Consider the following 12,835-nt stretch of genomic DNA (forward strand, 5'->3'; position numbering starts at 1 on the left):
AACAAAAAAAAACAACAACAAAAAAAACCAAAACAAAAACCCAACCCAAAATCCCGTGCTCCTTTGCAGATAAAGTTAGTTTGAAATATAAAATCGAATTGATTAATGTAGCCAAATATCTCCCCAAAGACCTTGCAAGTTGCAAAGACCCTGGGACTATTTTTCTTATTAATGAGTGATGAGGCGAATAATTAGATTTCCTAATTATCGGGGCCCAGGTGTAATGGATTCAAAGCAATCGTGCTGGATTGGTATGGAAGGGGCCTCCCCTGGATGTTGTCATCATCTAAACAAAAAAAAAAATTATTAATTTTCAACAGAGAGTTTCCAGGTTCAGGGCCGTCAAGAATAACATAAAAGCTTTTAGAGGCGAATTATAGAAACTGAATGAATGTCCCTCACCTCCACGGGGGGAGGCAGGCCGCGGCATCTATAGGGGAAAGGCGGTGGAGTGGGGAAAGTAGCAGTATCTTGAGAATTTAATCCTCAAGTGCGCCGCGGATTCGGTAAATCGCCCGGGTCACCGTGAGCAATTTTGTAGGGTTTGGGGAAAGAGAGTGGAATAATTCCGCTAATTTTCCGCATTCCCCTCCCGCGTAGATGTTCGCAGTCCACCTTCTCCAGCTTTGCAGTGCCTCTCCTTTTCCCAGAGATAAATTCCCTTTGACAAGCTGACTCCCGGACTTCCCAAGGACGGGAACAATGAAGCCAGCCACCCGGCCCAGGCAGAGCCGGGGTTCCTCTGCCGGCGAGGAGAAACCCAAGCCTGGCTTTCCGCGGGGTCTGTGCCCCAAGGCGCGCGTCCGTAGTGCGGCACGGGGCGGGCTCCGGGCGAGGAAGCTGCCCCCAGCCCCGTCTGCTGGATCGCCAACCCCGGGGCGCAGTCGCCACCTCCCGCTCCCGGCAAAGCCCCTTAGGGACTCTCCAAATTGACTTTCTGTACGTCGTCTTTTTTGGTTGGTTGGTGTTTGATAAGGTGATTTGGGCACCAGTGCTCAGTGGAAGGACGGGGGTCAGTGATGGCAAACGGTTAAGACACCTCCAGAGGTTATGCAGTCGGGATATTGACCTGGAGGGACTCGAAGTCTTCGCCCTTCAAAGTTCTCCCCTCTCCTCCGGGTACCCCGAAAAGTTAGTTTATCTGCGGACTGAGTATTTATTCCTCCAACACCTCGAACACTCGGCTCACTCTTCCCCGCTTCCCCTCGAAGGGGGAAGGACACTCATAAGAAGGGCTAAAGACTGGTCAGAATTCTGGAAGTTGTCCCTCAGTTGAGTAGGGAAGACCAAAGATAAAACTTTTGTTATTTATCCTCCCCCCACCCGCCCACCCCGCCCCTCTTCCATCACTTGCTCACTTGATTCCCAGGGAAAGGGCATGAGACCAGCCACCCGAACTCAGCTTTGGGAGGTGAAGAGAAGACATTGGAGACATCTCATTCATTTTCAGTAAAGGGACAAAAGAAAAAAATATCCATGTGCATTATCTATGAATGGTATTACCTCCTGGTAAATTCTAAATCAGAGGGCAAATGCAAACCGGGTTCCTAGTACCTTGAGTATTCTACTTTTGAAACACGATTTTTTTTATGGGTGCTCTGAGTCTTTCTCCAACTTGATTTTTTTTTTTTCTGCAACGAAATAAAATCAAGCTTCCCAGTCCTCCGCTCACAGGTGAACGGTCTGAGTGTTCCTCCACCCTACTACGACTTAATTATTTTTTAATATGTTCCGATCCATCTTTTTTTTTTTTAATGCCTTCCTCCTGGACTGCATGGCAGGCACCTCGAGTTCTTACAGTTTTACTGGAAATGCAGACTATTGATCTAGAAACACTCCTCGGTCTGTAGGCTTCCTGGAGAAATATTCACTCTGCTTTTATGAGGTGCTTAAAAAAAAAAAGTTTTATCACAGCACAGGGCAAAACCCCCAAAAAACCTGAGGACCATGGAAAATAAGATCCAAAATGGCAGTTTCTGCCTGAGTTTGTATTTACAAGGGTGTCCAGGTTTAAAATAATGTCATCTGAAAAGCACTAGGTTGAGTGGCCAAAATTTTTACCCCCCCCCCCCACAAAAAAAAGAGCGGGGCTGGGAGGAAAGAAATCCTTATAATCTAGATAGAAAAAGTGAGAGAGACATTTTCCTTTGCCCCTGGAATTAGGTTTCTTCTCCGCTCAGTAGGACTCCGGGAGAGATGTTTGCACAGGTTATTATAACAACACCTTCCGCACACCTGGACTTCGCAAAAACCGTATTTCCGATCTTTTCTTTAACCTGCCAGGGTATTTTGGATTGGGGGCTTCTAATTCATTGATGATTTCTTCCCCTCCTGATCTTGTGGTCACGGCGCCGAGAGCGGAATCGGGCCCCAGAGAGTCCTGTGTGTTACTAGAATCGTGAGCGATGATGACGGCCGGAGAAATTCAAGTCACTCCCCCGCCCTCGCACACGTCCCCCCACCGTGCAGCCTCCCGGCCCCGGCGCCGCGGGCTCCTGCACCTGGACGCGGCTCGGGCCGGCCTGTGATGTTGGCGCCATCTGAAGGCCAATCGGGGAACTGCTCCAAAAAATTTTTAAAAAGGAACCCGGCCGTCCTCGTTGCCAGGAAAGTGCTGACCCCGTGTGGGCGCACCGCAGCATTGCACGGCAGGAATAACGCCTTGGAAAAATCTCTAAACTGTGTGAGGCACGATAAAGAGGCAAAACATTTTCCATAGCTAGGCAATGTGTCAAGAACATGATCTATTGGAAAACAGGAATGTCTTTGAAACTTCTCGGGGGCAAGAAATCCTCTCTAGGGAGATTCGCGCCAATAAACTCTGTGTCTCTTCGGTGGCTCGAAGTCTAGGCATCCCCCCGACCCCACCTCAACCCCCCGCTTGTGGAACAGGTTGCTTGTCCCTCGGTGTCTTCCCACGCCAGCCGTCTTTCTGCCCAAGGTGTGCTGTGGGTTTCGGGGGATGCATCACGAAAATGGGTGCCCTGGGTGTGCGAGTATGGCATTGGCTTGAACGAGAGGGAGGGTTTTAAACACGTCTGCAGCTCCTTCTGCTTTTGAGGTGAACAGAGAATTCAAAGAGGCCACAAATGAAAGCAGACTGCGTCTTTCTCTCACCGTTTTCAAGACATTTGTCCCAGGGCCCTTTCAACATCTCCCTTTGGGCTCACGAGGTACCTTGGGTTTTTGGGAAAGGGACCAGGGATAAGAGCCATCCCAGGCTTCCAAAATCTACTGGGGATCTGCTGAACCCTTGGGATGAACAGAATCAATGGTGCTGTGCAGAACTCCAGTGCAACCCACCTCCTAGCCATGATCTTTTTCCAGGACAACAAGCGTGTCCCTGATGAAAACCATCCGAGCATGGCCGTCCCCAGGAGTTAAAGCCGATTCGGCGCTCTTCACAGACAGCAGTGCCAGGAACAGCATAGTAACAGGGGAGAGGACTGTCCTTGCTCGGAAGATGGAAGGAACGTGATAACTAAATGCAATACTTGATCCTGAGTGGGGGAAATTTAAAAGGCTAATAAAGGACAGTTTTGTGAGTTCCTGGGAAAATTTGAATCTGGAGTGCAAATTAGATAATAATCTTGCATCGGGGTTAAAATTCCTGAGTGCAATCATTCTATGCGGTCAAGCAAGAACATGTCCTTGTTTCTGGAAGGTACACGTCACCGTGTTTAGGGTTGGTATCATCATCCCTGCAATTTCTAAAAAGATTCCGCTGCAGGTGGGGGTGGGGGAGAAGCGAGTGGGAGTGACACACCTGAAATGTCAAACGAGAGCAATCGCTGAGCCTGAGGTGTGTGGGCATTTGCTGTGCACCGTTCTTGCAACATTTCTGTAAGTTTGAATTTTTTTTAAAAGACTTAATTCATTTATTTTAAAGATTGTATTTATTTATTTGTCAGAAAGAGAGAAAGAGCATAAGCAGGGGGAGCGGCAGGCAGAGGGAGAGGGAGAAGCAGGCTCCCTGCTGAGCAAGGAGCCCCATGCGGGACTTGATCCAAGGACCCTGGGGATCATGACCTGAGCCAAAGACAGATGCTTAACTGACTGAGCCACCCAGGCGTCCCAAATTTATTTATTTATTTAAGAGAGAGGGAGAAAGAGCATAAGCGGGGGGTGGGGGGCAGAGGGAGAAGGAGAAGCAGACCCCCCTCCCCCGCCGCTGAGCGGGGAGCCCTACTTGGGGCTCAATCCCAGGACCCTGGAATCATTACCTGAGCCCAAGGCAGATGCTTAATCGACTGAGCCACCCAGGCGTTCCTTGAAATTTTTCAAAATTAAAAAAAGGGGGGGGGGAGAAAAACACCTCTGTTACTCTGAAAGTTTAAAAAGGGATGTGACACAAAGCAAACATCCTTCCACAGAAGGAGTTGCAAGACTTAATGTGGGGACCAACTTGGCGCGGGCATCCCTTCTGCTTGTGTTCTGGACGTTTCTGAAAAATAATCAACAGCCGTGCGTTTTATCATTATTAACTTGTGGTTGTTAAAGTAAAAAAAAAAAAAAGCTGATTCTTTAAGGAGCTTTTCTGTCTTATAATTGAAGCATTGCGGTAATTAATACAAAGACACAAGAAATCCGGTAGAGCAGTGTAGGTGTTTTCCAAACAGAATGTTGAAGATATACATAGGTTTCTTCTTAAAGAGAGTTAGTTACATGAGGGGCGCTCAGCCAGATGGCTGTGGGAGTGATTTGCCTGCTCAGTGTATCGGTCAGTTGAGGCTGGTGGACACTGCAGTGAGAAACACCCCCACGTCTCCGTGGCTTCCGGCTGAACCAGTCCCAGCTCGGCGGAGGTTCTGTTCCTCCAAGTCACTCAGGAGCCCGAGTTTTCATAAGCTGTCTCTCCTGCCATCCTAGTAGGGGCAAGGGAGGGAGATCCTGCTCTGGGAATTACATGGTCCCGCCCTCCAGCGCCACGTATCCCTGTCATTCAACACTCATTGGCCAGTGCCAGTCACATGGCCCCAACCCACCCAGGGAACAGGTCTGCCCCATGCCCAGGCACATTTGTTACACAGTCACCCACTCGCACACATCCTACTTTTCTAGGCAGGTAGCGACTGCCTTATTTCTCTCTGCAGTCTCACTGCCTCGCGTGATACCTTGACACATGATAGGTGCACAAGAATGTTTGTTGAATGAATGCATGACTTTTCCAAGATTTTCTCCCTGATGTATAAAACAAAGTGTAATGTGTGCATACTGTGTGCCAAATGCTGTGCTAGATGATACGCCCATGACAGCTCCTTTAATCCTCTTTTGGAGTAAGTACTATTAATATCACCACTTTACAGGTAGGGTTTAAGCTCCAACTAGAGGCCTTAAATTACTGGCCCACGTCTTGCAGCTGCCACGAGATCGAACTGGGTCTCTTAACCCATCACTTTGGAATTAGGGTCAGGACCTTGGAAATTAGAGGAGACTTAAAAAGTTAAAATAGAAACTTCTATATATGTATAAAAATAGTCTAAATGGAAACATATAGATATATAATTTTATAACTATATATACACAGTGAATAGTGTATACACGCAGGCGTGACTTCTGAACACACATGACTCAATGTCTCTGAAATTTCAGCTTTCTATATCACCACTGGAAACCCTGTAATTAACCCTGTGGGGTAAATAGACTCATTATCGCAGCCTGTGAAAAGCGGACTATTCCCTGGGAGGTGCAGACAGGGCTCTGATTGTGTGGACAAGGGCAGGGAGAAAAAGAGGGGAGGAAGTGTGGGATGGGTGTTCTGAGCCCCAGGGAATAAGCCAGACTTGGAATCAGAGTCCAGGGGCAGCTTTGAGCAGTGCTTCAAAGTGACGGTGGGGTCTCACGGTGGCAATAAGCTAGGGAGGCCCCAGGGGGACCTCTAAAGGACTGAACGGAGTCAGGGGTGCAGAACAGCTCCCCCAAAGGAGTCAGACCACGGTGGGCACTGGATGCTCTTCACCCTTTAGGAATCCTATGAAAGCAAAGAACGTTCCCCTGCTGGACCCCAAACTTTGCACATGACTGTCCACACTGGGGACTTCTTATGCCAGACCACCCTGGACCCTCCACAGGGCCTTTGCATGTGCAGTTCCTTTTGCCTAGGTCCCTGGTCCTCAATCCTTTGCTGCCTTGCCACCTCCTCTGAGACCTCACCTCCCATCTGCTTCCTCCCGTCCTTCACACCACCCCATCCGGATTCACTATTACCCTCTCTGAGATGATCCTGTTAGTCCATGCTCAGCCTCACCCCGCCCCCCATGCCAGGATAGAAGCAGCAGGAAAGCAGGCAGGACCTGGTCTGCGTCGTGCAGCCACTGCCCACCACACCCCACTGCTCTGCTCGGCACAGACTCCATTCTCCAAACTCAACGAATGGATGTCACCTGGGGCTTCAGAAACACCCTGTCCCTCCTGCCTTAACCACAGGCCTTGTCCCCCATTCAGTGTTTGAAACCCAGGATTCAGTTCAAACATTTGCCGGTGCTTATTTTAGGCAGAGACTGCCCAGGGAATGGGATAGCATTGTCAAGTGCTCCAAGCCTGTCCTGGAAGGGCTCACAGGCTGAAACTTTTATTTTGGCAAAACACATACAGACCTTTTTCGTGATTAGCGTATTAAACAATTCTACACCTATTAAGTCTTAGACACGGCTCCGAATAACCAGGTACCTTTAAAGTTCAGAGTTCAAGGGAGCACAACAGGAGAAGGTCTTTACTCGGCTCTGTGACAGGTGGGAGAGGTGTCAGTGGATTGCTGGCAGCTCAAAATAGGAAAGAAATTGCACTGATACTTTTAAAGAATGAGCGTCCTACTGTACATGGCTAAAAGTCCCAACAGCACAGAAGACTTTAAAACCAAAAGAGCATCTTCTCCCCACTCTCCTCCCCACTCACAGAGACCACGAAACCCTCCCTCTGCTTCTTCGGCCGGTAGCCACATGTCTTGGAAAAACAGGCTTTGCTGCTCTTTCTCCTTGGTGAGGATGACTGTGGCTCTCTGCCTGCCTGCTCTATGTTTGAAGATGGGAATACGTGTACTGGGAAGAAGCCGGCTGGCTCCTGTGTGCAACGGGACATTTTAAAAGCGACCCAAATGGCCCCCGGCTGTCCCTGTTGCGTAACTGCAGTGCACTGTGTATATTTTCAGTTAGCATCTGGGTTCACCCAAGGATGCCAGAGCCTGTGCAGGCACTGCTCCGCCCTCCCCCTGCTCCAGCTCCCAGAGGAGGTCTGTTTAGACCCAGTGCAGGTCCTCTTTGTGCCTTGAAGTAAGGCCGCTTCAAGTCCATCCCCACTTTGTTAGAGGAGTTTCTTGGCGCCCCATCCTTCCCTCCTGCTAGCCACCAGGCCAATTTGGGGTGTGGGAGGGCATTTCTGGGATGGGAAAAACAGCAACAAAAGCAGGAGAGAGGAGAAGGGCAAAGTCGAATTGATAGAGACAAAATTTGGCTGAGAGAGCAGGCTGAGTGTGCGAGCTGGTGGCCTCACAAGGCCGGGACAGCCAGCTGAGAAGTGTGTGCTCTGCCAGGTGGGAGGCCATAGGGAGCCGTGAGGTCACAGCTGGAAGATATGCAGGGGGAATGCAGGTGGGTGGAGGGCAAGACAGAGGATGAGCAGAGGAGGGGGGAGGGAGGAGGAAGAAGGGGAAGAAGGGAGGACGGAGGGGAGGAGGAAGAAAGAGGAGAAGGAGGAAGGAGAAAGGGGGAGGAAGAGGCAGGGAAGACGAGGAGGAAGGAGAAGGAAGAAGAGGGAAGAGGAGGAAGAAGAAGGATGAGGAAGAGGAAGGAGGAGGAAGGGGGAGGAGGAGGAGGCAGCACCTGGAAGCGGACAAAATTGGGAGTCAGGATGAGGCACCTGCGTGGCTCAGTTGGTTAAGCATCTGCCTTTGGCTCAGGTCATGATTTCAGGGTCCTGGGATTGAGCCCCGCATACTATGCAGGGGAGCCTACTTCTCTCTCTCCCTCTGCCTCTCCCCTCACTCGTGTTCTCTCTCTCTCTCTTTCTCAAATAAATAAATAAAATCTTTAAAAAAAAAGAATTGGGAGACAGGAGACAGTTGCAGTCTGAAGCATGGTGACACACCCTTGGCCTGGGTGGTGGCAGCAGGAATAGTGAGCCGTCACTGTGACACTTCAGGCATCGTCATCTTGCTATAGTGGAATCTCCCGTGAAATGTCAGGTGCTGACAGACGGCCTCACCTGATCCCAGGGGGGCCAAGTCACGTAACTGAGGAGCAGAGCCAGATGACAGAGGAATGCCAGAAGGGGGAAGGTCCCGGGAGCGTCTAGCTCCTCAGGAACCAGTCTTTGTTGTTATTAAAATTATTTCTGTGTGTTTTTCTTTTTAGCACTTCAGGAGTGGTGCGTCTGCTGCATCTGATGCAGGGGGAGTCGGGGAGCAGAAAGCGGAAGGTGGCGTTTAATAGTTTAAGTCCTACTTGTAAGGGCTGGAATGTTGGCATTTCAGAAGCACACACGGGGAGAGGTCTGGCTGTCAGCACCCCAGCACCTCGGGTGAATCATTGGACCTCTCCTCTCAACACCTTCTCTTATCTGTCCAACAGGATGGTTATGGGACGATGACAGCGTGCTTGCTGTGGGCTGGGTGCGCTCAGACTCCCAGTGGACCAGCCCGCTCTGTCCTCTCACCGACGCTAATGGAGGAATCACTTCCCCACATTGTACGGAGGAGGGAACAGAAGCCCAGAGAGGTGGGGTTAATTAGCCAGCATCGCACAGCTTGGAGATCCGTGGCCAAGCTCTTCATGCTCTTGCCTATCTCACTATGTGCTCCTGCTGGCCGGGCTTGAAGGGCTTGTGGGAATTCATAAGGCAATGCCGTGACAAGCTGTAAAACTCTCAAGTCAACCAAACACTGTGTCCCAGCAGCTCGTTCATCATCGCCAGACCCTGGGGGCCACCAAGGCGTCCTTCAGTAGGTCATGGATACACTGTGGTCCATCCTGACAATGGACAGTTATTCACTAAGAAGAAAAGAGCTACCAAGCCCTGAAAAGATACGGAAGAAGCTTACATGCATATCACTGAGTGAAATAAGGTGATCTGAAGGCTCCATCCTGTGCAACTCCAACTCTGACATCCTGGAAAAGACACAAGCGTGGAGACGGTAGAATGTGTGCTTGCCAGGGCCTCGGGGGCGGGGGGGATAGGCAAGCGGGGAATGTTTAGCGCAGTAGGACCACTCTGTGATACTAGAATGATGGATACACGTCATTATACATTTGTCCAAACTCATAGAATGTCCACCACCAAGAGCGACCCCTACGGTAAACTGCGGACTTTGGGTGTCCACTTGGTGTCCTTAGGTGAGGCTGTTATGACAAAATACCATAGACTGGGCAGCTTAAACAAACATTTCTTTCTCACAGTTCTGGAGGCTGGCAAGGGTGAAGGCAGATTTTGTGTCTGGTGAGAGCCCGTGTCCTGGTTCACAGATGACCGTCTCCTTTCTGCATCCTGCCATGGTGGAAGGGGCAGGGCGAGGGAGCTCTCTGGAGTGCCCTTTGTAGGGGCACGAACTGTAATAGGGAGCCTCCACCCTCATGACCTGTCACCTCCCAAAGACTCCACCTACTAAGGCCCCCACATTGGGCATTAGGGTTCGACATACGAAGGGGGGGACACAAACATTCTGTCCATGGCGATAATGATGCGTCAGAGGTGATGGTGACAAAGGTGCTGTTGTGGTGTGGGATGTCGATCCTGGGGGAGGCTGTGCCGGGCAGAGCAGGCAGTGGTGGTGTATGGGATCGCTCCGCTCCCTCGTGCTGTGAACCTAATATGGTTGTTTTGAGACTATTTTAAAAAACTCTCAAGTGACCCAAGTGCAAATTTACATATAGGATTGAGTTTGAAGCATTTGGGTCAAAGTTCTAGAACATCTTTTTACAGGAGAGCCAACTAATTTCTTCTTAAGGGGTCTCTCTTTTGTAACTGCTTATTCTTTTAAGTGCCTGGGCTTTGGGAGCACCTCTAATTTGGCAACAGGGAATGAAGGAGCCCAGGGGAAGTTCCTGGGGAACATCCGCCTTCTTTCTGACATTGCCAGTGAGGGAGTTTGTCCCGGTGGGTGGCTTGTTACTCTCTGGGGGATGCACCAGGCGGTCTGCCTGAGGGACTTGGGCTGTTGGTTAGCACCCTGGGCGCTGCTCTGACCACAGCTGGCTAGCAGTGAGTCCTGCACGTGTTTCCGCTGCTGCAGCCAGGCCTGTTTGCGTAAAATATTGTCTACAGATCTGTTGTGTTTTCCTGAAAGTTGGGAAGGGACACCGACCTCCCTGAGAGATTTTATTTGACAACCTTCTATTGTCCGAAGCAAAGTTTTGTACTCCTTTTTGCGAGTTTGTAAGAGACATGGCCACACTCGTGTGTTAATGTCTTTATGTATTAACGCCACGAGTACCACCCAGGAATGTAGAGCGGGGACCAGGAGCCGCGAGATTTGTAATTAAGCACAGGCGCTGCCCTTTCCCAGCTGGGCCGCTCTGGGCAAGGCTCTTCTAACACCCTGAGCCTCTGTTTCCTCCCCTGTAAAATGCCAGTCACATTTGCTGCCCACGGTTAGTTGTGAGGACTGTATTTAGGTCTGATTTCTCAGACCTGGTGCCTGGCACGTTTGTAATTGTCATTGGTTATGTTCTATCGGATAAAGGATTAGTTCTGCGGGAGCGTCAATAAGGCGCTGCAACACCCAGGACCTCGTTTCCCCTATCTTGAAGCCAGTACTAAAATGCTTTGTCTGTTTCACAAGTTTGTTGCGTGGACCTTATCAAGTATTGGATATACAATTTCGAAAAGTAACTGCCACTTCTTGCATGCTTATGATGCATGAGGCACGCTGCTAACGGCATGCAATCACTAATTGGGAGGTGGTCACTTCTGACTTGGTTTCTGACAGCCTCATTTTGGGAGGAGGGGTCATCTTCCTAAAGCGTGAATGTGCCTCTTTCTCTCCTACTGGAGTGGAGCCCAGAGAGGGCTCCAACTGGGCGGGGTCTATTCAGCCCTGTCTCCCCAGCCACCAGCCCCTAGACTGACAACACCCTACGTGTTGAAGGAATGATACAACCCAGCAAAGGTAGGCTGCCACGTTCCTCCAGTACCTAGGAGATCCAGAGGCCACGGTAAAATCAAGGGGTATTTCTCAACTCATCCAGCAACCAGGCTGGTCACCATCCCACCTGCAGTGAATCCCACTCCAGCAACTGGACATTTTACTTTTTTATTTAAAAATTTTATTTATTTATTTGAGAGAGAGAGAGAGAGAGAGAGAGAGAGAGAGGAGGGAAAGGGAGACTCTGAAGCAGACTCCACGCTGAGTGCAGAGCCTGACACGGGGCTTGATCCCAAGATCATCAGATCATGACCTGAGCTGAAATCGAGTCCAAGGCTTAGGACCGAGACACCCAGGTGCCCCTACAACCTGGCATTTTAAAGTGTCCACAGCTGAGGAAGACGCACACCCAAGCGCGAGCGCTTGGTCTGTCTCTGAGGAGAGGAAAAAACATCTTGGAGGAGCAATCAAGACTGGCTTCCAGAGGAGGGGGCCTCTGCGGGGGGAGGGGGGGAGGGACAGAAAAGGAGATGGGGTATGTTGGAATCGGCGGTGGGCTTGGAGACGCCAGGGGCTTCTTCACCTCGGTAGCCTCAGCTCCGCACAAAGTCCCCTGGGAACAAGCGCTCAACATTGAGTTGCTCCACGAACACACCAGCCTCCCCCGGCAAGCCCCTCCCCCGGCAAGCCCCTCCACCCTGGCCGCGGAGACGCACGCGCATGCGCACCCCGGACTGGGCCCTCCAGGCCTCCGCGCCTCCGCCCCCGCCTCGCGGTCAGCGCGCAGGCGCGGGGAGAGCGCGCGAGCGGGTGACGTCACGCCGCGCCGGATTCGGCTACTGGAGGCGTCGCTCACTGACTGCGTAGCCATGGAGCTGAGGACGGGTAAGGAACCGCGGGAGAGGCTGGCGGGGACCCACCTGAGGGGCAAGCGGTGGGCAAGCGGGCGAGTGAGGGGCCGGGGCGGGTGAGGGGCCGCCGGGGGACCCAGCTGAGGGGCAGGCGGGCGGTGAGGGGCCGCCGGGCGGGTGAGGGGTCGGCGGGGGACCTTTCGGACGGGCGGGATCACCGGACAGGCGGGAGGGAACGCGGAGAGGTCTGAGCGGGGCTAGGGGTCCAACCCGCGGCGGTCTCGGACCCTGATGCCCGACGCTGCCGGCGGAGTGACAGTCCTGGGGAGAAGAGAACGAGGGCTATTTGCTTTGCGCATGGTGGTGTCCGTGGGCCCCTGCCGATCGTAAGCACCATCTGTGAGATCTGCATTAGCAGCCCCACGGTGCAGCGGGGAGACTGAGGCTTACAGCTGGTGGTGGGGCAGGAGCGGAAACCAGCTTAGCCGCCGGGCCGCTTAATCCCTGTCGTCTGAAATGCTTTCCAAGGCCTCGCTGTGCCAGGCGCTGCCCAGGCTTGCTTCATGGCCCCTGGGCTTTAGGAGGTCAGCCTCTGTGGAGAAGAGCTTTGGTGATTGTTGCGGGATTGCTTGGCAAAGATAATGGCCAGTACTGAAGCCCACGTTGAGCCGGAGTCTGTTAAAGCCAGGTTCCACCACGGGGAGCACACTTCTGCTCTCGCCAGTGTGCAGCTGTCAACAGCCCGTCCACAGATGCTGCTAATTCAGATGCCTGCCGAGTGCCGGCACTGAGCTCAAAGCTAGAGGTGAAAGGATGGGTGAGACCCTCGTTGGCTTGACAGAGCCCACAACCTGTTAAGGGAAGTAAATAGGCAATTACACAACAGGGTTCAGGCATTTCACACAAATAT

At 51.6% G+C, this 12,835-nt stretch overlaps 1 protein-coding gene across 6 annotated transcripts in view; it reads left to right on the top strand.

Annotated features, from left to right (window-relative positions):
* The first annotated feature begins 11,860 nt into the window (after nt 1–11,860).
* Nucleotides 11,861–12,835, top strand: part of MTHFSD (methenyltetrahydrofolate synthetase domain containing) — a 28,204-nt gene continuing 27,229 nt past the window's right edge. For 3 of the 6 annotated variants that reach the window (XM_045772668.2, XM_045772667.2, XM_045772669.2), the window contains exon 1: nt 11,862–11,959. In XM_045772668.2, coding sequence (XP_045628624.1) covers nt 11,944–11,959 — 16 coding nt within the window. In that variant the 5' untranslated portion in view covers nt 11,862–11,943. Of the gene's footprint in view, nt 11,960–11,979; nt 12,009–12,835 lie in introns of those variants that run through there. The other 3 variants (XM_087870399.1, XM_045772671.2, XM_087870397.1) reach the window with 2 other exon arrangements.

The sequence above is a fragment of the Ursus americanus genome, chromosome 21 (assembly GCF_024610735.1).
Source record: "Ursus americanus isolate L20-20 chromosome 21, mUrsAme1.1.p, whole genome shotgun sequence".
NCBI lineage: Eukaryota > Metazoa > Chordata > Mammalia > Carnivora > Ursidae > Ursus > Ursus americanus.